Genomic DNA, 27644 nt, shown 5'->3' with positions numbered 1-27644 from the left:
GTAAATACGTTAAATAAAATGTAAAAATAAATAAAAAAATATATAGATGTGCGTTATTTCATTCTAACTGTATTGTGATGTTAATATATATTTATATCAAAATACACGTAGAACGAAATAATATATATCTATATACATAAACAAATTCGGAATCTGGCACTCTACCTTAAGTGATTATCCTCAAAAAATGCCTTGGTGCTGCAGAGCGTAGGTATACAGAGAACAATGATTCAGAGCACTCCAAAGGACTTGTTGAAAAAACGGTTTTATCTGTGTGAGAAGATCCAAGAAGATCCAAGTTCTCTATATACATAAATATATACGTATATATCACTATATATTTATATTTATATATATATATATATATATATATATATATATATATATATATATATATATCCAAGGTAAATAAGCAAGGCACTCTCCTCCAATTTTCTCAAAAATAAGACTGTGTTGCCTAGGTGCAATCCCGCGTAGAAATATAAACAAACAAATGAAGGGAGCACACTAGGACTCTTCTCAGTGGAAATAAAAGGTATTTACTGTATCAAAAAGTTAATACATCTTCTGTGCAGAGTAAATAATCGACGTCTTGATAAAGACCCAAGGAGGGTCGAAACGTCGATTATTTACTCTGCACAGAAGATGTATTAACTTTTTGATACAGTAAATACCTTTTATTTCCACTGAGAAGAGTCCTAGTGTGCTCCCTTCATTTGTTTGTTTATATATATATATATATACATATATATATATATATATATATATATATATATATATATATTCTACATATATATTTATGTAATATTTTTACATAATTAGGTATCTTAATTACAATTAGCGGGACCTGCCTGACAACCCATGCCGAAAGTATAGGGAATTTAGTTTGCTAGCACTATATTTAACCCTATAACTTTCCAAGACACCATAAAACCTGTACATGGGGGGTACTGTTTTACTCGGGAGACTTCGCTGAACACTAATATTAGTGTTTCAAAACAGTAAAATGTATTACAACGATGATATCGCCTGTAAAAGTGAAGTTTTTTGCATTTTTCACGCACAAACAGCACTTACACGGACGGTATTGTTGTGATACTTTTTACTGTTTTGAAACACAAATATTTGTGTTCAGTGAAGTCTCCCGAGTACAACAGTACCCATCATGTACAGGTTTTATGGTGTTTTCAAAAGTTACAGCGTCAAATATAAGGCTTGTGTTTCATTTTTCTCACATTGAAATTCGCCAGATTGGTTACGTTGCCTTTGAAACCCTATGGTAGCCCAAGAAGGAAAATTACCCCAATGATGGCTTACTATTTGCAATAGTAGACAACCCAAGCTATTGCAAATGGGGTATGTCCAGTCTTTTTTAGTAGTCACTTAGTCACAAACGCTGGCCAAAATTTTAGTTTTCTGCATTTTTCACACACAAACAAATACTAACGCTAACTTTGGCCAGTGTTTGTGACCAAATGGCTACTAAAAAAACTGGACATACCCCATTTGCAATACCTTGGGTTGTCTACTATTGCAAATGGTATGCCATTATGGGTGTAAATTTAATTCCTGGGCTACTATACAGTCTCAAAGGCAACATAACCAATCTGGTGAATTTCAATTTCAAATGTAATGTGCTATATTTGACCCTGTAACTTCCCAAAACACCATAAATCCTGTACATAGGGGGTACTGGTTTACACGTGAGACTGTGCTGAATACAAATATGTGTATTTCATTGCAGTAAAAGCAAACCGTATTATGACATTGACAGTTAAAATGTCATGTAGAACTAAAAAAAATAACAATTTCTTATTTTCTCCCATTTTTTTTTAATATTAAATTATGTTTCATAGCTAAATATTTGATATTAAACGAAAGCCCTGTTTCCCCTGAATACAATTATATATAATAAGGGTGGGTGCATTTAATATGAAAGAGGTGAATTACGGTTGGACAGACATATAGCGCAAATGCCAGGTTTTGTTTACGTTTTGTTTTGTTCACAACTTGTACATTTGGCTCAGTCATTAAGGGGTTAATCATGTCTAGTTTGTCATATATGCTGTGTGATACATAGCACCATAATACAAATAAAAATATTGTTTATGTAAAAAATGAAATGGCAACATTTTTCATATAAACTAGATTATTTATGGTTTTATAGAATATCTGTACAATAACAGGTGTGAATTTTTTTTCATTTTTTTTTTTTTTTGTGTGTATTATTATTTGGTCTACTATCCCAGCTGTAGATTTTCAATCCATTATCAGGTGGAGAAATAAAATCCTTAGACATCCTTAAAATCATCTGTTCAAGTAAAGTTGTCCTAAGTACATATCACCCATGTTTCTTTGTTACTGATTGTAAGATTTTTTTTTTTTTCAGCCTCTTCCAGAGCCGCATGGAGGAAGGTTTGTCCAGGTAGAAGGATACTGGATACCAGTGGGAGATAAAGACCCAGCTATTGATGAATCCTATGTCCTAACTTCCTCTGTGAAGCTAAACTTGAGAGATCTTGTTAGAGTTGTCTCTGCAGGGTAAGTTCTTCTGGGGGAGTAAATTTGACATTTGGTTTATCTTATTAAAGCTTATTCTGTAAAATATAAACTAACAAAGACGGCCGGTATATTTTAAGTGCAAACCTAATTTGCTTTAGAATTCCATTTAATTTCTACTGTTTCAGTTTGACCCTGAACAACTGCTCCCCATGGACCATGTATTATCCAAAATCCAATTGCATAAGAATCTAATAATATATAGACCCTGAATTGCTTGGTGGGCATTGTGAGGACTGTGTTGTAAATTATTGTGAAATGCTTGTCTCTGAGTTCCAAGGGGAAATAGTTGAACAGCTTTTATAAAATTAAAGCTGTGTTGTCCACAGCGACTTTGTATTTTAGGATAAATTGTGTTTAACCCCTTAAGGACACATGACATGTCTGACACGTCATAATTCCCTTTTATTCCAGAAGTTTGGTCCTTAAGGGGTTAAAGGACCACTCTAGGCACCCAGACCACTTCAGCTTAATGAAGTGGTCTGGGTGCCAGGTCCTTCTAGGGTTAACCCATTTTTTCATAAACATAGCAGTTTCAGAGAAACTGCTATGTTTGTGAATGGGTTAAGCCTTCCCCTATTTCCTCTAGTGGCTGTCTCATTGACAGCCGCTAGAGGCGCTTGCGTGATTCTCACTGTGAAAATCACAGTGAGAGCACGCAAGCGTCCATAGGAAAGCATTATGAATGCTTTCCTATGTGACCAGCTGAATGCGTGCGCATTCAGCCGACGGGGAGGAGGATCGGAGGAGGAGAGCTCTCCGCCCACCGCTGGAAAAAGGTACGTTTTAAAGACTTTCCCCTTTCCAGAGCCGGGCGGGAGTGGGTCCCTGAGGGTGGGGGCACCCTCAGGGCACTCTAGTGCCAGGAAAACTAGTATGTTTTCCTGGCACTAGAGTGGTCCTTTAACAGGTCCCATTCTGTGGAATAATCTTTGCTGATTGCATATTTACAATTTTTTTTTTTTTTTTTTTTTTTTTTACTTGACGTGTACACATTCATATTTTGGATATCTTTCTTTATTTCTTGATATGTGTACAAATGAGATGAATGTCTGTACTAAGTGTATGATTTATTTGCCTTTTATAAATGTTTGTATTTTCCCAGTATAATAAACGGTTGTATTGCAGGTCTCATCCAGTACTTATTCAGGGAGAAACCTCTGTAGGCAAAACTAGCTTAATCCGTTGGCTGGCTTGTGCAAGTGGGAACCATTGTGTGCGAATTAACAACCACGAGCACACAGACATCCAGGAGTACATAGGCTGTTACACGTCTGACACTTCAGGAAAACTTGTTTTCCAGGAAGGTAAAATGAACCTTAATTTGGACTCTTCTGTTACTTTGAAAGTGAAGTAAATACATAATTGATCTGAATTATGGTATCTCTTGAACTTGAAACACAAATATTTATTGTCTACATTTGTGCATTGAAACTTTATCTGTAAAAATACTTTACTTATGAAATCACATTCATGGTATCATTATTGCATTCAAAGTGACAACTATTTGTGTGCATCAACCAGTCAAGGCAATACATTAATGCAATCCTGTTAAACCCCAATCCTATGCTTAAAGATGGTGTGCTACCTACAAATTGAGTTACCCATTGAAATGATACATATGCAATCATAAAGTATAATGCAGTTTTTAAATTTTTGTTATTATTTTACCTGCAGACCAGGTAAATTACATGAGTTCACTGTAATAAAACCTATACAGTTCCCTGTTTGTTGGGCTCAAAAGAACCAATGTAAGTAGAATTTGACCTCTGATTCTGCAAACAGGCAGCATTGTTACAGGCAGTTGATGCCTAGACCTATGTTTTAAATTTTTCCGGTAAATGGGATACATTGCTGATCAAAGATCCATGATATTGTTTGTGACGAATGCCAAGTTTCAGGGCAAAGAATTGTCAATAAGTACCAGCATTTTTAATCCCTTAATATTCATATTTCACAAACATTAAAAAGGTATTTGCATTTGTTCTGCTAGGTGTTCTAATTGATGCTATGAGGAAAGGTTACTGGATCATCTTGGATGAGTTGAATTTGGCACCAACAGATGTACTTGAGGCTCTAAACAGATTGTTGGACGATAACCGAGAACTTTTTATCACCGAAACCCAGGAAGTGGTAAAAGCACACCCTAGGTTTATGCTTTTTGCCACTCAGAATCCACCAGGCATTTATGGCGGCCGGAAGGTTTGTACATAACCACCTTCATTAAGTGCTTACCTTTCTCTCTTATTTAATTCCCCCCATACCTCCCCCCAAATGCATCCTGTTTAGAATATATCGGTTAAACTTACTTACCTCTTTGTTTCTTGACAGGTGTTATCAAGGGCATTTCGCAACAGATTTGTTGAGCTACATTATGATGAATTACCAAGTGCTGAACTGGAATCCATTCTTCACAAGCGTTGCAGCCTTCCTCCCTCGTACTGCAGCAAGTTGGTTGCTGTCATGTTAGAGCTCCAGGTAATAGGCACTTAATTAATATTCTTTTATCACAAGATAGTTACATAGAATGTATGATTGAAACTGATCCATATCAATCATGAAGGTATTTGGGGTATTTTGTGCTTTTTAAAGGGACATTCCAGGCACCCAGACCACTTCTGCCCATTGAAGTGGTCTGGGTGCCAACTCCCATCACCCTTAACCCTGCAAGTGTAATTTTTGCTGTTTTTATAAACTACAATAATTACCATGCAGGGTTAAGTCCTCCTCTAGTGCCTGTCTATCAGACTGTCAGCCACTAGAGGGAGTTCCTTGTTCTTAAAACTCAAAGTGTTTTAAACGACGCTGGGTGTCCTCACCCTATGCATGAGGACCTCCAGCATCGCCGGAATCCCCATATGAAAGCCACTGGCTGTTGCCTAGCATGCGCATTAGGTCGGAGGGGGAGCGTGGACGGAGCCTAACCCAGCGCAGAGGGACATCGGCACTGGATTCAGGTAAGTCACTGAAGGGGTTTTAACCCCTTTAGCCACATGGGATGGGGGGTGTGAGTGAGAGGGGCACTGCAGAAATACGGATATGTTTTCCTGGCACTGGTGAGTCCCTTTAAATAGATGGCTGTACTGGTGCAGGAAATTCAAGTGTCAGATTATTTGCCAGTAAAGGGTTTTGCTGTTTTAGAGTTATTCCTTATAGATTGTTCTCTCTTAGATCTATGTTATTCTGGCCTCTTATGATTGGATTGAAGTAAACATTTATTTTTTATTTTTTTCTTGAACTCCCCCTCCTCCCTCAGGCATATAGAAGAGGATCTTCAGTGTTTGCAGGAAAGCACGGTTTCATAACCTTGAGAGATCTTTTCAGATGGGCTGAACGGTACAGATTGTCTGAACAAACAGTGGGAGATTATGATTGGCTTCAGCATTTGGCAAACGACGGTATGCGTTTCCTTCTTTATATGTATTACAAAATCATGTAGTCAATGAAGGTTTGATTGGGATTATAACCTTCTCTTTTGTTGACAGGATTCATGCTTCTGGCAGGGAGAGTAAGGAAACAAGAGGAAGTAGATGTTATCATTAAAGTTATAAAGAAATGTTTCAAGAAGAATGTGGACCCACAGATTATTTTCTCAGAAGAAAATGTGCAAAAGCAGCTAAGTAAGCAATTTATACAGCATGAACTTGCAATCCTACATTCTGTGTCTGCTTCCTCTACCCACTTTGCCAATAGACAAACATGACATTTCCGTATAAATTAGAGTATTCAAATCTGCGGTTTGATTGCTTACTCTCAAATGTATATTTTGTTTAAAAATCTGTTAAATAGGATGTGAAAGAAACCAAAAGCCCCCCAAATTCCCTCTGATCACTATATGCAATGGAACAGTAAGCACTATAGTGCACTTCAGTTTATTATAGTGGTTATAAGGCTTTGATTCCTTTGCAAACACTCAGTGTTTTCCTCAAAACTGTTGTTAGGTGATATGACACTGGGGCTCCCATGGCATCCAAAGCCTGTTTATGTTGTTTAGTGCCACTTGGGCTGTGATTTAGATCCCTTGCTTTTTTATTTTCTTGAGCTCATCTAGTTGTCCTTTTGCAAGCTCTGTTGACATCTTTTTAATTGACCCATCTGACCACACTCCAGGTGAATTATCAACTCGGAATAATGATATGGATCAAAAATTCTCTCACATTGTATGGACAAAAGGAATGCGAAGACTGGCCATACTTGTTGGTCGAGCTTTAGAGTTCGGTGAGCCAATTCTTCTGGTTGGCGATACAGGGTATGTTAATAACTGTCAATGAGGTGACCTCTTCTTATTTGATTAAAATATATATTTCTAATGTTTGCCTTTTGATGATTATTATAATTATTTTTATTTTAACAAATAATGCATATCTGTAAACGTGTATGTATCTTTAAACAATTATGCATAACTTTATCTCAAACATGTATGCATGTTTTTTAAAAAAATAGTCTATAAGTGGTATTTATTCAACACAACAGAATTGATTTTGAGTTATGATATTGAAAGTGGGCTTGGTGGTTTTGCTTTTTTTCACCTTTAGTGTATATCAGTTACAAGTTATGTGTATTATTCTGAATAGGTGTGGCAAAACGACCATCTGCCAGCTGTTTGCAGCTTTGTCCGATCAACATCTGTATTCTGTCAATTGTCATCAGCACATGGAGACTTCGGATTTCTTGGGTGGATTGCGTCCAATTAGAAATAGGTCAAAAAACAATGTAAGTCCAAAATTTCAGGACACCCTGTTGACCAGGTGGAACAATGATATGGCCCCATCCTCTTAATTTGTACCATAGATTGTGGTGTTGGTGTTTATACTATGGGTGGGTTGGAGACTTGACATTTATTGTTCCATTGGTTCAGAATGAATGGGCAACCTAGGCAGCTCACTAACTCCAACCCCTGGACAGTTGCAAAAGGCATACAAATCACTTTTTTCAGGGTCTTGAGAACCACTGATGCATGAGGGAAGGAAGAGCACAATCATTTTAACTTTCCCCTTACAAATGTGGGGTGCAAGAGGGGGCTCCCATTTCCACATGAATGGACTCTCATGCACTATCCAATACCATACTGGGGAATGTGCCTTAACTCTATATGTGTAGAGTTTCAAACTAAAATGCTGAACTCCAAGCACTATGTAATTTCAATACTCTGAAGTAGTCATGGTGCCTGGAGTTAACATTTAAGTCTTACTTCTAGTCATAGGACCGCTGTTTTATAAACCATTTGTACCCACAAGGTAGTTCATTCTCCCTCATTTTGGTTTTTGTGACTTCTCTGTCTGCAGAATTTCCACTTGCAAAGGAAATTAACATCTCCAAATGGTCCCACATGTGTAAACAATGTATTTACTCCAAAAGTTACCTCTTTTATTTGTCTTTATAAAAGGATGATGTGGAAAGTTCCAGGCTATTTGAGTGGCAGGATGGGCCACTGGTATTGGCTATAAAAGATGATGACTTTTTCCTTATGGATGAAATTTCTCTGGCAGATGACTCTGTATTAGAGAGACTCAACAGGTAGGAGTTAATGCTCTTCAATATGCATCGTATAATTTTCTTAGTTTTTTTTTTTTTTTTTTTTTTAGATTATTTGTGTAATTTGCAGCTACAAAATATTCTCCTATAATGTTCTTAATATTCTTTTAATTAATCAATTAAAAATAAAACTGTCAAAACTACAGCATTTTTCTGTTTGATTACCTTCTAGAAATTGTATTTTCAATGTATGGACACAATCCTTGTGCAAAACTGAGGGAAATCAAAAGTTAAATAGAAATCTTCTAACTTATAATTACTCTTTCCTCCCCTTCCTCCCAAACAAAAACAACAAAAAACACTTTGGTGCATAGACCATTTGGTGTAACACAATTGTATGTTAATGAGTTAATTTTTACTCAAATGCACTTGTGGCACTTTTAATGAAAGGCAATTTTCCATTATTTTTTTTTTTTTTATTGGGGGGTGTTCGTTGTTTTTAAGCTTTGTTGTAAATACCTTGAAAATAATGTTAAACCAAATTTCCAAATGTACAGTCCCATATCTGTATAGATTTTATTAATGTCTATTTCTGCAGTCTTCTTGAAATGGAAAAGACATTGGTCTTGGCTGAAAAAGGAAGCAGTGATGATGAGCATGATGTTGAGCTGTTAACAGCTGGCAAGAATTTTAGAATTTTGGCCACTATGAATCCAGGAGGAGACTTTGGTAAAAAGGAGGTAACTGTTTTCAGTGATTGAACTCTTTATTGTGTCCTAAATTTAAAAAAACAAAAACTGTGTGTGTGTATATATAGACTATGGAGTAAAGTATTTTTTTTTGCTTATTTGTAAATCCTGGGAGTGCTGATTATTTTTTGGCCTTATGTTTATTGTGCAATCAAGCACCGGGTTATAATCCTGTTTTGGTAGGAGTGCAAGGCTTTTTGTTTTTTTGTGTATATATATATATATATATATATATATATGTATGTATATATTTGTGTGTGTATGTAAACTTTGTTTCACAGATATATCCCTGGTAGCACTACATTTTGGCATAGCTCCTCACACTCCTAAAGTAATTTTTGCATATGCTAGATCCTTATGAGAACTAAGGCAGGGTGAAAGCCAGATTATAGTTTATATTTTCTTTTATATCTCGATTTTTCTTTTGTTGCCTATATTATAACATATTCCTTAGGAAGAAACAGTGAGTGTAATGTGCTAGTTTGCATTACTCATATCAGCGATAATATAGATTTTGCTGAATTATTAATTTAGCTTTTTTTTTTTTCCTTTTCTTTAACAGCTCTCTCCAGCCCTGCGTAACAGATTCACAGAAATCTGGTGTCCACAAAGTAATGACCGCTGCGATCTTGTTGAAATCATCAAACACAACTTAAATCCTGGGCTGTCTTTGAGCTCTTCTCATTTCCACAGTAGGTCCTCAAGCACCACGCTCAAGTGGTTCTAATCTTGTGTAGGGTGTCCAAATGCATATTGCAATAGAAATTTTTTTTATTTTTTTTTAATTTTTTTTTTAATTAATTTTTTTGGCATGCCAACTTGTGAAATCTGATGGTATAGTTCAGAATGGTACATGCATATAGGATATAGTTCTCAGATTTTCTTTGTTCACTTAAAAATTATAGTATTACATGTTATTTACATGGTTTGTATAAATTTAGTGAAAACTGTCCAAGCAGATGATGGTATAAAATATCTAGTTAGGCAGATATAATAAATCGAGAAATATAGTAATGAGAGGAGGCAAAGGAAGTAGTGGGGAACCAAGAGAGAAGGGGCTAATTAAATGTATAGCTTGTGAAAGGCAATAATGTTATGTAAAAATAAAGGAGTGAAGTGAAGTGAGAGGGTGATCAACATTCTGACTTAAACACAATTATTTAATACTGGAGGTAGGGCAGCGGAAGTTGGAACTGGTCACTCTAACTAAATAAAACAGACTGTTTCCTATTCCTATGATCTTCTATTTTGCTCTAGATTTTAATATGAAATTAACACACTTGTTCTGTAAGTATTTAAGTGTTCAGTAAAGTAATTATATAGTTTCTCATCAGTAATTCCTTTTCCAGGTGCTAACATAGCTGACCTCATTATGGACTTCATTGAGTGGCTGACAAACCAAGATTTTGGACGTCGCTGTATACTAAGCATCCGAGATGTATTGTCGTGGATACATTTTATGAATGAAACGACAACCATAAAAGACAAGGCAGATGAAATTAATCTTATTGATTCTTGCCTCGATACAGTTACAGCTTTTCTTCATGCAGCATGTCTAGTATATATTGATGGTTTAGGTTCAGGTAAGTTGCTTGAAATGCAAAAAAAAAAACCCTCTAAAAATATAGTTTCTTATATGGCATAGTACTCTCTAATGCAGCAATTATTTATTTTAGGTTTAATAGTTTATTAGGCATTTTGAGGGAAATCTTATCTGGTGGCACTATAAATTTTAAGCATATTCTGTTCTGTTTGGCGTAGCTAATTACATTATACATCTTTGTTTTCAAGTGTTGGGCTAAACATTCAAGGAATCGTAACATTAGTGTGTTTCTTTACTAAAGTTCAGGAATGAGACACATTAGTAAAAGTCTGACCATTCATTATGTTTTTTTGGGGTGTTTTTTTTTGGTGGGGGGGTGTCTCTTCAATTATGTAATTTTCTTTAGGATACTAATATAATAATAATGTAATATATAACCTTTTGGCATACTATCTGCTTTGCTAAATTAATTGCTAATAATAATTGGAATCCATAGTCCACAGCTTCTAGAGATTAAACCAGTAGCCATCACTGAACAACTGAAACAGTTTGACAAAGCAGCATTTTTTTTTAATTTTTTTTTTTGTTTCTAAATTTATATTTTTGTATATGGGTAGAAGCAGGACAACATACAAAACTTTGTATTTAAAAAAAAAAAAAAAAAAGTATAATTATCTGAATCTAAGGAAATATATGCACAGTATATAACTACGCTGCTCAAAAAAAATAAAGGGAAAACAAAAATAACACATCCTAGATCTGAATTAATTAAATATTCTTCTGAAATACTTTGTTCTTTACATAGTTGAATGTGCTGACAACAAAATCACACACAAATAAAAAAATAGAAATCAAATTTTTCAACCCATGGAGGTCTGGATTTGGAGTCACACTCAAAATTAAAGTGGAAAAACACACTACAGGCTGATCCAACTTTGATGTAATGTCCTTTAATCCCTTAAGGACACATGGCATGTGTGACATGTCATGATTCCCTTTTATTCGAGAAGTTTGGTCCTTAAGGGGTTTAACAAGTCAAAATGAGGCTCAGTAGTGTGTGGCCTCCACATGCCTGTATGACCTCCCTACAACACCTGTTCATGCTCCTGATGAGGTGGCAGATGGGTCTCCTGATGGATCTCCTCCCAGACCTGGACTAAAGCATCTGCTAACTCCTGGACAGTCTGTGGTGCAACGTGACGTTGGTGGATGGAGCCAGACATGATGTCCCAGATGTGCTCAATTGGATTCAGGTCTGGGGAACGGGCGGGCCAGTCCATAGCATCAATGCCTTCATCTTGCAGGAACTGCTGACACACTCCAGCCGCATGAGGTCTAGCATTGTCTTGCATTAGGAGGAACCCAGTCCAACCGCACCAGCATATGGTCTCACAAGGGGTCTGAGGATCTCATCTCGGTACCTAATGGCAGTCAGGCTACCTCTGGCGAGCACATGGAGGGCTGTGCGGCCCCCCAAAGAAATGCCACCCCACACCATTACTGACCCACTGCCAAACCAGTCATGCTGGAGGATGTTGCAGGCAGCAGAACGTTCTCCACGGCGTCTCCAGACTCTGTCACGTCTGTCACATGTGCTCAGTGTGTACCTGCTTTCATCTGTGAAGAGCACAGGACGCCAGTGGTGAATTTGCCAATCTTGGTGTTCTCTGGCAAATGCCAAAGGTCCTGCACGGTGTTGGGCTGCAAGCACAACCCCCACCTGTGGACGTCGGGCCCTCGTACCACCCTAATGGAGTCTGTTTCTGACCGTTTGAGCAGACACATGCACATTTGTGGCCTGCTGGAGGTCATTTTGCAGGACTCTGGCAGTGCTCCTCCTGTTCCTCCTTGCACAAAGGCGGAGGTAGCGGTCCTGCTGCTGGGTTGTTGCCCTCCTACGACCTCCTCCACGTCTCCTGATGTACTGGCCTGTCTCCTGGTAGCGCCTCCATGCTCTGGACACTACGCTGACAGACACCGCAAACCTTCTTGCCACTGCTCGCATTGATGTGCCATCCTGGATGAGCTGCACTACCTGAGCCACTTGTGTGGGTTGTAGACTCCGTCTCATGCTAGCACTCGAGTGAAAGCACCGCCAGCATTCAAAAGTGACCAGAACATCAGCCAGGAAGCATAGGAACTGAGAAGTGGTCTGTGGTCATCACCTGCCGAACCACTCCTTTATTGGGGGTATCTTGCTAATTGCCTATAATTTCCACCTGTTGTCTATCCCATATGCACAACAGCATGTGAAATTGGTTGTCACTCAGTGTTGCTTCCTAAGTGGACAGTTTGATTTCACAGAAGTGTGATTGATTTGGAGTTACATTGTGTTGTTTAAGTGTTCCCTTTATTTTTTCGAGTAGTGTAGTAAGTAATGGTTCACTTAATCAAGTGTGACTGAGCTTTCAATGCTAAATAATTTGTAGTATGGAGGGAGAAAAGCCTTTTATGTCCTTAATGTTGTAGGCTTGTCCTGTTTTTTTTTAATTTTTTTTTGTTTGGTTTTTTTTTGCACATATTTGTAAAACTGCTTACCAAAATGCTTTCACTATTATTGCAGGAACCACTTTTTGCTCTGCTGAATCTGCTCTCTTAGCCCGACAAGAATGCATGCGTTTCCTTAGTGAAAAGCTCTCTGGAATTGTTAACATTAATGAAGATTTGCTGTCTGAGTTAAAAATGTATGATCGGGCTAAACAGAGACCCATATCCTGGCTTGAAAACTTTTTTGGAATCCATCCTTTTTATATACCGAGAGGTAAGGGACAGCTGCAGCATTATTCTAAAAAGGACTTATGACAGGGTGCTTAATTACATTATATACAATTTTGACCTGGCAGTACAGTTAATTGTTTTGTTCAGTGAATGACTCGGAGTAGTGTACATCACAATTTCAATGTTAAATATGTATTCCAAAGAAAATCTCAGTAAAATACTTGTGTGAGGTTACTATTGTACATGTTTCACCAAATAAAATATAAGAAAGCACAAAGTACTTCAAAGTAATTTTAAAATAACTAATAGCGGATATTAACTAATTTAATTAAATCACTGCGTTTATTTTCATACCATGATATTATTCTATATTATGCAATGGTATAAAAATGACTTTGTAACTTCGAGTGAAGATATTGATGTTTGGCGTTACTCCTTTCAGGTCCTGCTTTCCAAGAAGAGAATATGGATGACTATGCCCTCAATGCAGAAACTACATCCATGAATGCACAAAGACTTCTTCGAGCCTTGCAACTCCACAAACCCATTCTGCTTGAGGGCTCACCAGGTGTAGGAAAAACCAGTCTTGTCACTGCATTGGCACAAGCCTCTGGGCACTGTCTCGTCCGTATCAACCTTTCTGAACAAACGGTAAACATTTGAAAGAAACATACCTTATCTTTTAAGGACTAATGTAATCCTGTACAAACACAGTGAGTAAGTTAAAATTTACAATGAAATAACAAACTGAAGGTTCACTCTATGCACCATTGCAAAGAGAACCCTGTTCCTTTTTCTTCCTTTCCAGTGGGACTTCAAACTGCAGTGGTTTGTAAAAATCACTGCAGTTTTAAGACTGCCTCCTTTATCAGTGATGTTACAGGAGAAATATTACTTTTTTCCCTTGACTTTCTTGATTTGTCCGGCTTGCGCATTCAGAGAGTGCATGCTGCATGGTCAACTTGGGTAGACCCCTGTTTTCCGTGCTCCAACTATAGAGGAAACATGAGCCATATTCAGTAGCTTGGTAAATCGTAGGTTAACAAAAACTATAATCTGGGCTATGTATGAGTAAAAATGTGACTGGGGCTTAATTACTTATCGGATCCTTTTTTGTCGCAGGATGTTACTGATTTATTTGGCACGGACTTGCCTGTTGATGGTGGAAAAGGGGGTGAGTTTGCCTGGCGCGATGGACCTCTTCTTTCTGCTTTAAAGGCTGGGCACTGGGTTGTCCTTGATGAAGTAAGTCCTATTAGAACAATCTATCTGTACTGCCATCAAACCTATTCTTATTGTTTTGTTTTTTTTGTAAACTTTTGTTCATTATCAACCCTATGATTAACAATATCTCCAATGCATCTAAAATAGAAATATTCAATATACACTAATTAGTTGGGAAGGTTCTATATACACTAATTCGTTGGGAAAGATGATCTCCATACAGAAACTAATTTCCTGTGTCTCATATTTCCATTATTTTTCAATGTCCCTCTAAATATTTGTTTCTGCAATTAACTTTTTATTCCTACAAATATAGTGTTATTTTATTTAACACATTTTAGCAGATTTAATGCTAGTTTTTGGTTATTGCAGACTGAATCACATATATTTTACTGAATTAAGTCCCAGCAATAATTCATTTTCTGCCTGAACCAAGAAAATTTAAAATAAACTCTATTTTGAGAATGGAGTGCTTAAGATCTGTTTTATTTGTTTTCTTCACACAGCTCAATCTAGCCTCACAGTCCGTATTGGAGGGCTTGAATGCTTGTTTTGACCATCGTGGTGAAGTGTACATCCCTGAGCTTGGAATGAGCTTCCAGGTGAAACACGAACAAACAAAAATCTTTGGGTGCCAGAACCCCTTTCGTCAAGGAGGAGGCAGAAAGGGACTCCCTCGCTCTTTTCTCAACAGGTTTACACAGGTTGGTACTGTCTGTTGCCAAGAATGTTTACATTTCTGTATTTAGAAGTCATAGTTCCTGTGAACATGTATATGAAAAAGGTTGTTTTGCATCTCTGTTTTACATTTGTAAATATTTCCTAGCGGTAAAATGGTGTCATGGAGGGTACTTAATGATCCCAAAATATGAAATTGAGCATGTGCTTAAACTTGAAATCCTGCTCCTAAGTCCCTGAACAGCCATAAAAAAATAAGTAAATAAAAATCATAATTAATTAAAAAAAAATGTATTTATATGTAAATATTATGGAATATGTCACTAACGAGGGTGGTCGATATTTAAGATGTTGTTTGATGGTTAATATATTTTAAAAATTATATACCCTTTGCCTAAAGAGAAGTGAAAACAATATTAACCATTTATGTATGTATTTATTCATATTTTTGATTACTTCTTCCTCAGGTTTTTGTGGATCAACTTTCTGTTTCTGACATGGAATTCATTTCAAATTCACTATTTCCTGCCATTGACAAAGCTACTATTACTAAAATGGTTGCTTTCAATAACCAGGTATGCCAGACCACTTTGTGCATGTGTGCGCATGTAGATTGTATGTGTGAACCTGTTCGAGAAAACGGCAGTGTGCAAATTTTTTTTGCCTTGGTTACTTTTTATAAAACGGCTGTATATGTTTACTGTCCAGTTTCAATATATAAATGTGAAAGCCACATGTACCACGTAAGATTTAGATGTATGCTCTAATCTTAATTTAACCTACAGAGCAGATTATAATTTGTGCTGAATAGTCACGTAAAATGTGCTAATCTGCATGCATTATATTGTTTAACTTGTTTAAATAATGAAAACTAAGCAAATTTCTTATTGCTTTTTATATATTATTTAATCCCATTTATTTTTTTTTGTTTATTTTTTTCCATTTTTTTTCTTTAGATTGACCAGGAAGTAATGGTTCAAAGAAAATGGGGTCAGAAAGGAGGACCATGGGAATTTAACTTGAGGGATCTATTTAGATGGTGTCAGTTCATGCTGGAGGATCAATCTCATGGAAACTATGATTCATCACAACATGTTTTTCTTGTCTATGGAGAGAGAATGAGAACTAAAGAGGATAGACAAAAGGTGAATTGCTAGTCTCTAATCAACAATCGTTCATTAGCATTGTATTGTAAAATATTTCTATTTGACCAAGTTTGTGTAAAACATGAATGAAAATACTATTGATCGGAATACCAGATTTTAAAAAAGGCTGTGTAGTACATTACATCCATATATAGGTATACGCTGCTGATCATGTGCTTCACTTTATGGCCACAACCTGCTTATTTTGCAAAAGAATGTGACCTAGTCTCTCAAACTGGTTCCATGCTATATTACATGTTATCGCGTACTGGCAAAAGTGGATCCTTCATAGTTCACATGTTCTTAATATATCTGGACCATTTGTAACCAGACAAAGCTTTATAAAGCAAATGTATTTTTTCCAAGCACAATTCGTTTATACACACTGCATTTTATTTTCCTAATATAACAAAATGTTTTACAGTTTGTAAGAATACTGCACTCTCCATTTTCCTCCAATTTCCTCCCAAAATTTATTTATTTATCTAGAAAAAAAATAACAGAGGGAAAAGTGGTGTTTTTTTCCCCCTTTCCATAGCGTTAAGTGTTTATTTAGCTTTTAATGGGGTAAATCTTGAGGTAAGAATGAACTAGGGTGTAAAACACAAACCCTGGATTATGCTTCAAATGTAAGTAATTTAGAAGAATTGATTTAATATTGTTATTTAATAAAGGCCCAGTAATATTTGTGTTTCCTGTGCATTGATTCCAATATGTTACTTTAATTCTTTTGTCCTATTCTTTCAGATAATTTCAATATACAAGGAAGTATTTGGTCAGGAATGCAAGCCTTACATGGGGACACGCCAATTTCACATCATGCCTCAAACCTTGCAGGTAATTTTTATTTTGTCTACATGTGGAAAAATATTCTCCTGAGACCAATAAACGTGCTGCTATTAAAAAAAAAACCACACACACCATAATGACATCATGATCAAACCTTTACATGCCATGTCTGGCTTTGCAGTGGTTTGTCCAATGGCTACTTTGCTATAAAATGTCTGTGAAAATAGATTCAGACTGAAATTGTTTTTAAATCTAATGAACGTGCTGATTTTTTTTTTTTTGGGGAGAGCCATTTACAAATTGCATATGTTCTGTAAGGCTTTGCAGTTTCTGGTTTATGCGGTCACCTTAACATCCCCCAAACAGCAGCTGTCCTTGCAAACCAATCTCCTGATATCTGACTTAAGTGGTGTTCACTAAAGTGTGAATTTGTCTGGAATTCAAAATGAAAATGACTTTGGTAGTGAATTTCCAATTTAAAGCCAAACTGGCTGAATTTTTCCAGTTCGGCTATTTTACATTTAAAATGGATATTTACTTTGAATTCCATGCAATTCTCACCTTAGTAAATAACCCTGTGAGTCACTTCTTCAACAAAATTTAGCATTATGTTCAGCAGACTGATCGTGTTCTCTATTGGAGTCATTTGTTAAGCAAACACAAAGATATTACAATTTCAGTTAAACTAGAGATTTTTTTTTCTTCAGTGATCTATACAATGCTTACCATTTAAATAGGATAATACATGTGTATGAAAGATAGAGTTAAAAATATGAAACGCACAGCTGTTATTACAGATAAACATTACCTTTAATGCCCAGTACGTACATGGATGGGTGTCCCACTTAGTAAAACTAAATATTTATGCTTTTCTTGTCATTATTCAGAAGACTTCTCCTCACTGGGTATATCTCCCTCTTTGTTTTTTGTTTTTTACTATAGATTGGATACTCTGTTCTCGAGCGTAGTATTGACTTTAATACAGCCTGGGTCAGAGACCTGCGTCTCCTTCACTGTTCACTTCAGTCACTTGAACCTATTATGAAGTGTGTACAGATGGACCAGATGGTTATCCTTGTGGGTCCTGCAGCTGTAGGCAAGACCAGCCTCATTCAACTCTTAGCTCTTTTAACAGGAAACAAACTCAAGGTTATGGCTATGAATAGTGCTATGGATACTACAGAGCTCTTGGGAGGCTTTGAACAGGTACTGAATTTTTCTTCTTCTTACATTACAGTAGTTATTTGATCAAGAAAATACACTTCTGTTTGTTTAATGTTTAACAAACTAATCTGATCATTTGTAAAGTGCCAACACATTCCTTATCGCTGTACATGGGTACAGTTGGTACAAGTAAAAAGACATTGGTACAATACATTTGAGACCATTTCAAATTTGACAAAGAAATACTAGAGAAGTGTAGGATCCTTTTTCATTTGGGAACTCACAATCTAGATAGCTATGAGAGGTAAGAAACAGGAGGTGGGGACTGCAAAGATGAGTGATTTTCAAACAGAGGTAGATGAAGGCATTTATTGGTTAAATGGTATGCATTCATTACTGAATTAACATGAGTGATACTAATAGAAACTGAATATAAAATCTTTAACTTGCACAGGCTGACATTAACAGACCATGGCAGCAGCTTCTGGATCGAGTTGAAAATGCCGTGACTACATTAGTGAAGAACTGCCTCTTGACTTCAGATGTCTCTCCAGATGACACAGAGGCCCTACTGCGTTCTTGGAGCAATTTGAATCTGAATCACAAACCCAAGTCTGTTGGAGAAGGTGGCAGGGGTATAACTACAGATCTGCTGAACAAACTTGAATCTGTTCTTTTGTCAGTCCAAAGACTTAACATGAAGCTCAACGCCTTTTCTAAATCAGGTGCTCAGAGATTTAACTTTAAGAAATACTTTTAATTATAAATGATTAGGAATCTGTTTCAGTCTGAAAATTGTTTATTCTAATCTTGGTTTTCTGGTGTAAGCAATAGGTTATGGTAGTTTACTTGCCTTCCACTCATACCATACTTCTGAACTTCTTCACCAGAATTTGCAGTAATTGTAGGACAGTTCAACAATTTTAAGGCACAGCTCTTGCATTCCGTGGAAGGACAAAGCAGTGGAACCTTTGAGTGGGTAGATGGCATGTTGATACAAGCCTTGCAGTCAGGGGACTGGTTACTTATGGACAATGTTAACTTCTGCAAGTAAGTAAATACCTTGTCTGTTTACAATTACACAATGTTCATATTTGGTTGGGGGAAGTACATATGTGACAGTAGGGCTGAATACAGTTCTTTCATTTGCCTTAGAAAGTAAATGTTGAAGTATTTGTCTCCAGTCTTCATTAAGCCACTCACCGGGTTGGTACTGAAGTGTATATAGGGTGGAAAATAACTTTGGTTTGCTACAACAATATTAGGCCTTATATGATATCACACAAACTCATTTGTGATAGTCGATTTTATCTGTCGTAGGAGGCAGAGACAAGCTTTAGGCAAATATTCTTTAATTTTTATTTTATTAGTACAATTTATACATTAAGTATGTACACTTAACTAGTGCAGAGCACTTTTTGTGGTTCACACACCAACTTTTAAAAGCAGTCTTGACACGTGAGATTTATGCTCAACTTGACAATTAACTAAAACTCAGCTATCGGTTGTTCAGTTTCTTTTTTTCTTTCTTTTTTCCTTTACATGCCATGGCTGGCTTCCCAGGCTTAGCAATTGCATACAAGGCAGATTAGCCTAACCCTCACCATCACTCGAGTATGTATGTGTGTGTACAGCATTATACAGGGAATGCTTGAGTACACACGCAGTAGAACCGTTTTGTTCACCCTGGTCATGGAAATAGAGTGGAGGCTGCAGTGTCTATTTACTTGCCTGTGCTTGTGCTGTTCAACCCCGTTAATGATTTGATATTGTTTGCTGGGGTGATGGAACAACAATCTGCCGAGATCACCCCCTTTAAATGTGCTTGGAATAGAATACAGGAATTAATAGAGAAAACATGGAACTTAATTGTAGGATGTTTGTTTTCTGATTGGCCTGCTGATATAACTGATCTGTACTAAATTTCATCCTTGTCTGCAGTTCCTCTGTGCTGGATCGCTTAAATGCTTTGTTAGAACCTAGAGGAGTTCTTACGTTGACTGAACGAGGAGTGATCGATGGATTAACCCCAACAATTAAGCCTCATCCAAACTTTAGGTGAGAAAGTGTCCTAAAAGTGTCATAAGCACATTTTCATTTTCTGGTTATATGGTGTGAATACTATAAAGGTGGGCTGTGAGGGTATTTGATAATAAAAAAAATAAAAACAAAATTGGGTTTGGTTGCTGAGGGAAGTAAGGGTGCATGGATAATCTGTAGATGAAAGGAAATGAAAAGAATTTTGAGAAGCAACCAACAGAGCTTTTGTGAAGAGGAAGGGAGTTTCAGTTGGTGTAGTAATAGGTCAAATGCATACAAAAGTAAGAAACTGCCATGCCGGTCTCTGTGTGGCCACCCTACCCCACCCCCGGCTTACTTTCAATCTTGATGATCTCAGCCAATCAAAAAAATTGCCCCACAGGAAAGCACTGTGAGGCTAGTATGCATGCGTGGCAATTCGCTGCCCCAGTCATATCTACTCATAAAAATGCATTGATTCAATGCATCTCTATGGGGAGTGTTCAGTGTCTCTTGCAGAGATGTTGAACATTGGTCCTGCAATCTTAGCAAGGCCATACCCAGGAAGTCCCTTCAGTGGCAGCCTCTAGAGGTGTAAACACTGCCTTCCCTCAGAAAAGTCAGCGTTTACACTGCAGTCCCTACCCCAGAAATACTTAATTAAGCTGTTGTAGTTCTGGTGACTATAGTGTCCCTTTAATTGCATGCAGTATATGTTGGAAAATGTTAAATTGGTTGCATGGAGAAGTCAGGGTGCATAAATAACTTGTATGTTCTGTCTGTAATGCAGCTCAATCTTACTTGAATACTTGTTTACTGAGGTAAATTAAGTGTCAGAGTTTAAAAAAAAAAAAAAGCACCCATATTCAGGCATTTAAATGAGAAATGTCATACACCGCAATAGACATTGAAAGTTGAAAAGTTGAAGTTTTGACGAACTCCTACTCTTTTTGAAATGTTTTCCTGGCATCTAGGACTTACACTCTTTGTGATAGGTTATGTGCCTTGTTACATTGGTGTTTTGATGCAAGCAATTTCTAAATGGTAACATTGCATTAAAGGGATTCTCCAGTGCCAGGAAAGCAACCCGTTTTCCTGGCACTGTAGAATCCTGGAATGCCCCCCATCCCATGTTGCTGAAGGGGTTTTTTAAACCCTTTCAGACACTTACTTGAATCCAGCGCCGATGTGGCGGAGTGCTGGATCAGGCTGCACCCACGCTACTCCCCAGCCAATGTCCGCCGGCAGGGGAGACCTAATGCGAATACGTGACAATGGCCGCACGCGTACAATTAACCTCCCCATAGGAAAGCATTATTTAATGCTTTCCTTTGGGGATTCCGTCAATGATGAAAGGTCCTCATGCAGAGCGTGAGGACGTCCAGCATCGTTTAGACAACCAAAAGTCGTCTTAAGAACCCGGAAGTCCCTCTAGTGGTTGTCTGGTAGACAGCCACTAGAGGAGGACTTAACCCTGCAAGCTAATTATTGCAGTTTAATAAAAACTGCAATAATTACACTTGCAGGGTTAAGAATGATGGAAGTTGGCACCTAGACCACTTCAGCCTATTGTAATAGTGTAATTATTACGGTTTTCGCTTTAAAGTCCAGCTTTTTGAAGATCACAATACAGATGATTATTATTATTATTTTTATTTATTGTGTCACTGGAATAAATAGGTGTTGATTCACTACTCTGCTTTGCATGTTTTCTGACCCATACACAGTTGATCACCTACTATTAAGCATCCTTTGAAATTTGGTAGATCTGTTTTCTCTCTGGCTTGGTTATTTTGCGATCACCTTCACTGCTGTTTTTTAAAATTGTGGTTTAGTTATTACTTCTGCGTTTAACGTCCTCAGCTTGTGCTGTTGTGTTAACGACCCACTATTTACACATTCTTATTATTTTTACCTGGCTCTCAAATCTCGTGAAAAAAAACTAAATAAATAATAATCAATTATTTTATATTCCGTTTTGCAAGTAGCAATGCTTTTGTTGTTTTTCCCCTTTGTTCTGCCACAGGTTGTTTCTTTCAATGGATCCTTTGCATGGGGAGATATCCAGAGCCATGAGAAATCGTGGCATTGAAGTGTACATTTCTGAGGAAACTAGCGGTACCCTGATGGATACTTTTGACATAAAGGCATTACTTCATGGTGCTGGCATAGTTGGAGAGAAAGTATGTGATGCATTGATAGCAGTTCACTCAGAAATTCAGGAAAAAGTGATGGGTAAGAAAAACCTTAATATTTCATAGAGAAACTTCATAAACCCCATGGTGTTAAAGGTCTAGTCAAGCCCAGGCTTCTCTTCAAATAAATGCCTAATGGGCCACTGACTCATGCACGTTCCAACGCTTCCACATTGCATGCTCAAAAGACTGGGGGGGTTTATTGGTCCACAGTCTTTGTGGAAATCAAATGTCTCCTGAACAAGCCCAGCGAATCCTTTTGCGTGTGTCTCAAGGAGTATTTGATCTGCACCTGCTGGAGGTGTAGACCACATGCCCTGTCCTTGGTCAAAGGTAAATGTGAGGGAGCCATGGAATAGATTTTTTTTTTCCCTGACATGCTCAAACTCACTACGCCAACAGCATACACCACACACTCCTAGTACACAACAAAACAGCCCTCTTTACTTTGCGCAATAAATAGCTCCCTCCAAACACTGGTGGTTACACTGCAAACTACATCCCTGGCACATCCACCTATATGGACTCTCTGCCTTAAAATATCTTGACCGAATTGTTGTCCCACTAAGGGCTTGGGTCCATTGACATGTACCCATAACTTTTTTTTTTTTTTTCAGTCTTTAAGAGATACTACAAGAATAGAGAAGAGTAGGCTTGCAGGCCTCTAGATATATAACAATAATGAAGGTGGCAGTATTGGCTAATGAGTCAATACAGTACATAAATATTGTATTTAACAAACCGTATTTGAGACCTAACTCAAGATCATCAGCAGTGTAGTGCCCTGATTGTCAAGAAAGCACTTTTTGGTCTATAGGCTACTGATCTCAATATTCCGAACCGAGTCAGAGGCATTCCCTACCTGAGGCATGAGTTGGAGTATTGTAGAAGACATTAAGACCGATAACGCCCTATGTCAACATTGAACCATCTGTAGCAAAAGCTACCTTCCAGTAAGCGGGGTTAATACCATGTCATTGCTACGTCCCCCCTATATACACGTTAGTGGGTGTTATGAACGCTACGTTATGAGTTTCAGAAGTAACAATCCAAGTACCCATGACTTATCTTTTTAAAAGAACATTCCAAGCATCATAAAACCATTATAGTGAGCTGTAGTGGTTATGTTGCCATGAGTACCTTGGTGCTACCGCATTCTAAGGAGTTAAGTCGTTCATCTGACAAATACTACAAGAGAGTATAAATATTTATTTTTATTTTCCACACACGCACAGCAGAAGGGGAGTGAAAAGAACTGAGCTAACAAAAATAGGTTACCTGAGCTAATATTCTACTGGCAGGTGATCTGTAAGTGTAGCTGTAGTTCATGACATTACTAATTTATGATTAAATAGTCTAAAATGCTTCATGCACCAGTTCCAGATTTATATTGGTAAACTCTGTATAAGCAATAATGACATTTTATGCCTTCCTGTATGCCTATTTAAGATTTTCCATCTTACCCTTTCATGTTCTCTTGTTTCATTTAAGGTTCCATAGGCAGCTCTCGTTCCTCATTGCTTCATGCTGCCACACTTGTATCCCAGCAACTACAGCGAGGTATAGGTCTTCAAAAGGCTTTTCACAGAGCATGCAATGAGGTTTATATCTATACTCAACACACCCCAGCAATTCAAAAGGTTTGTTGTCTCCAGAGTGTGCTTTGAATGCCATGTACCCACTTAGCCAAGTTTTGGAGAGCAGCTTCAGAGATGCTAATATCTGGTTAGCACTCTTGATGGGTAGTACAATGACTCATTTCTTAACTTATGGTCTCCATGTGGGGAATGGCTTAGAGAATCATCTGACTTTGCTCAGTCTTCACAGCACCCATTGCTGGTATGAATTGGTATATGAAAGGAAGAATGTTATCTCTGCCTCTAATAGGGGCCGGGTTGTGGGCAGCCAAGGACCCTCATTCAGTGTTACACTGTTCAAAAATGGTTTAGTACTGATTATGCGGAGTGCACCAAGGTACTCCAGACACTATAACCACTTCATTGAGATGAAAGGACTATAGTGGCTAGCCCTATAGTGTACCTTTAAGGTCATGTGCACAGAGCCTGAAGAAGCACCAAGAATGGAAGGCATACAATTAAATGTGTTTTTTTCTTCTTCTTCTTCTTAAATACTAATATTAGAGACTGTCAAAATGTTTGTCCTTTTGAAAATTTCTACTATTAACATTTAGTACTAAATTTAGGACGCAGTGGCGTACACACAACCCATGGGGCCCCGTGCGACCACGGTATGTACGCCAGTGCATGCATAAACACATACACTTAAAGGACCACTACAGACACCCAGATCAAATCAGCTCAATGAAGTGGTCTGGGTGCCAGGTCTCTCTAGTTTTAACCCTGCAGCTGAAAACATAGCAGTTTCAGAGAAACTGCTATGTTTCACTGAGGGTTAATACAGCCTCTAGTGGCTGTCTCATTGACAGCAGCTAGAGGATTTTCTGCGATTCTCACTGTGAAAATCACAGTGAGAAGACGCTGAACGTCCATAGGAAAGCATTAAGTAATGCTTTCCAATGGGCGGTTTGAATGCGCGCGTGGCTCTTGCCGTGCATGTGCATTCGGAGCTGAGAGGCGGATCGGGACGGAGAGATCCCCAGCGCCAAGGGAGTCCGGCGCTGGAGAAAGGTAAGTGCTTAAGACACACACACACACACTCTCATGAACAGACGCACACATTTACTGACAGACACACAACTTGATAGACGCGCACAAACATACTCCATAACAGACACACACACTCTAACACACTCACACTCTAACACTAACATACACACACTACACACTAACACACACCCTAACACGTTTTTTTTATTTAATCCCCCCAGCCTTACCTGTGGGAGAGCTGAGGGGATTCCCTGGGGTCCAGTGGTGTTGCTGGCCCTCCTGTCACCCGGCTGGCGGGCGCGCGAGGGAGCACTGTCCCCTGAGTGCTCCCTCTTCAGCTCCCTCTTGCGCCGCGTACTGATGCCGGAGCCGGAAGATGACGTCATCTTCCGCATCCGGTTTCAGTGCGATGCGCGAGGGAGCTGAAGAGGGAGCACTCAGGGGACAGTGCTCCCTCGCGCGCCCGCCAGCCGGGTGACAGGAGGGCCAGCCTCGGGGGGCCCTGAGGTGGCCGGCTCCTGGGCCCCCAGCAGAACAGGCTGGCCCTGTGGGTACATACCTGGGTCGCAGGGCGGCCGGGCCCCCTGGTGGGCCGGGCCCGGTCGCGGCCGTGACCCCGGTATGTACGCCACTGTTTAGGAGTAACCCCCATGTGTAAATATGAAACTGGATGATTTGGTCTGAGATCTTTGTAAATCATAATGAGTTACCTGAATTTATTTTTATGTTTTGTATTACCTGAATGAATTTGTTAATTTGTTTATATATATATATATATATATATATATATATATATATATATATTATGTAGGGGCCTTTACTGAATCCCCTTGGTGGTCATAAAAATGTTGATTTGATTTTTTTATGAGTTTTGTTTAGTTTACTTTGGGTGGCTTTTTTTCTTGTGACCATGTTGAAATCAGAACTACTGGTGCAATAAAAACTGTTTTTACTAATCTACCTGGAATCAAATCTTATGAAACGGATTTTAAGAACTGTGTGGCTCCTAATTACAAAACAAGAAACCATACAAATAAAAATCGAAGCATTTGCTACGGTTTTCTACTGAATGACTTTATTATCATTCTATCTCCTATGTGCAATTTGTTGCCTTATGTTAAAAGGATGCTATGGTCACCAAAATACATCTAACTTAGTGAAGCAGTATAGATCATGCCACTGAAGTTTCACTGCTCAATTCACTGCCATATAGGAGTTAAATCACTTTTGTTTCTGTTTATGCAGCCCTAGCCACACCTCCCAGGTGACTTACACAGCCTGCATGAATACAAAACGGTTTCATTTTCAATCAGGTGTAATTTACTTTAAACATTTTTATCTCCTACTCGGTAAATTGAACTTAAACTTTAACTCCTCGTGGCGCCAGGCAGTGAGGCAGAGCATCGGAAGCCATCAGGCAGGCTTCCCGATGCTCTGTCTGTGTGCTGAGTACCTTGAGGGGACGAGGCAGTCGGTGAAGATAAAAGCAGTAAAACATTTTTTATTTAAAAATAAAATATATATGTATTAACCCCCCAATACCTCGGACGCATCTAGTACATATGAGGTAATCCTAATTACTTACCAGATTGTCGCCGTTTCCCTGCCGGCGATGGGTCTTCTTCTCCACTGGGGGGGACTGTCTGACAGCACAGACAGTCCCCCCTCAGCTAAACAGGACCCCATGGGCAATGTGATCACATGGCCGCAATAGGTGTCCATAGTGTTGACAGGCAGTCCCCATGCTGGTGAAAAAAAGTTACAAGTTTTAAAATATAAATATATATATATATATATATATATATATATATATATATATATATAAATATAAAATGTCATACTAAGTGTATTTTTTTTATTAATATATACATATATTAATATAAAAATACACTTAGAGTAAAATTACACTTGTGTGTGTGTGTGTGTATATATATGTGTGTGTGTGTGTGTGTGTGTGTATATATATATTATTATTATTGTTATTAAAAAATAAATGTAAAAAAATCTATATATATCTCAAAATGCACACAGAATGAAAAAAAAAAAAAATATATATATATATATATATATAAAAAGAATATGAAATATACATATGTCCATATACATAATTACATAAATATACACGTAGACTTTAAAAATATATATGTATATATATATATATATATTTAAATTCAACATTCATATGTATGTAATATTTTTGCATACTTCAAGTAATTTTATTAATTACAATTTGCGGTACTTGCCTGATAACCCAGGCAGAAAGTCCAGAGAATTTAATTTGCTAGCACTATATTTAGTCTTTTAACTTTCCACCCTAAGATCTGTACATGGAGGGTACTGTTTTACTCGGTAGACTTTGCTGATCACAAATATTAATGTTTAAAAACAGTAAAACATATCACAGCGATATTGTCAGTGAAAGTTACATTTTTATTTTGCATTTTTCACACACAAACTGCACTTTCCCTGATAAAATTGTTGTGATATGTTTTACTGTTTTGAAACACTAATATTTGTTCTTAGCAAAGTCTCCTGAGTATAACAGTACCCCCCCCCCCCCATGTACAAGATTTATAGTGTTTTTGAAAGTTACAGTGTCAAATATAAGGCTTGATTTTCCGTTTTTTCACATTGAAATGTGTGGTATCCTAGGAATGAGAATTACCCCCATGATGGCATACCATTTGCAAAAGAAGACAACCCAAGGTTGTCACAAGGTAGTCACAAACACTGGCCAAAGTTAACATTTATATTTGTTT

The 27644-nt window shown here is 37.7% G+C and overlaps 1 protein-coding gene across 1 annotated transcript in view; it reads left to right on the top strand.

Moving 5' to 3' along the window:
- MDN1 (midasin AAA ATPase 1) overlaps positions 1-27644 on the top strand; it is a 127496-nt gene that overhangs the window by 39234 nt on the left and 60618 nt on the right. The window contains exons 24-48 of the mRNA XM_063443572.1: positions 2390-2541; positions 3688-3866; positions 4553-4761; positions 4891-5037; positions 5816-5957; positions 6045-6179; positions 6670-6808; positions 7134-7272; positions 7946-8076; positions 8633-8774; positions 9346-9475; positions 10133-10366; positions 12890-13087; positions 13487-13695; positions 14167-14289; positions 14775-14972; positions 15414-15521; positions 15903-16091; positions 16839-16928; positions 17823-18086; positions 18499-18769; positions 18935-19094; positions 19986-20102; positions 22090-22298; positions 23750-23898. Of these exons, the coding sequence (XP_063299642.1) occupies positions 2390-2541; positions 3688-3866; positions 4553-4761; positions 4891-5037; positions 5816-5957; positions 6045-6179; positions 6670-6808; positions 7134-7272; positions 7946-8076; positions 8633-8774; positions 9346-9475; positions 10133-10366; positions 12890-13087; positions 13487-13695; positions 14167-14289; positions 14775-14972; positions 15414-15521; positions 15903-16091; positions 16839-16928; positions 17823-18086; positions 18499-18769; positions 18935-19094; positions 19986-20102; positions 22090-22298; positions 23750-23898 (4164 nt within the window). The remainder of the gene's footprint in view (positions 1-2389; positions 2542-3687; positions 3867-4552; positions 4762-4890; positions 5038-5815; positions 5958-6044; positions 6180-6669; positions 6809-7133; positions 7273-7945; positions 8077-8632; positions 8775-9345; positions 9476-10132; positions 10367-12889; positions 13088-13486; positions 13696-14166; positions 14290-14774; positions 14973-15413; positions 15522-15902; positions 16092-16838; positions 16929-17822; positions 18087-18498; positions 18770-18934; positions 19095-19985; positions 20103-22089; positions 22299-23749; positions 23899-27644) is intronic.

This window comes from Pelobates fuscus, chromosome 2, assembly GCF_036172605.1.
Source record: "Pelobates fuscus isolate aPelFus1 chromosome 2, aPelFus1.pri, whole genome shotgun sequence".
Taxonomy (NCBI): domain Eukaryota; kingdom Metazoa; phylum Chordata; class Amphibia; order Anura; family Pelobatidae; genus Pelobates; species Pelobates fuscus.
This window is presented reverse-complemented; position numbering and strand designations above follow the sequence as displayed.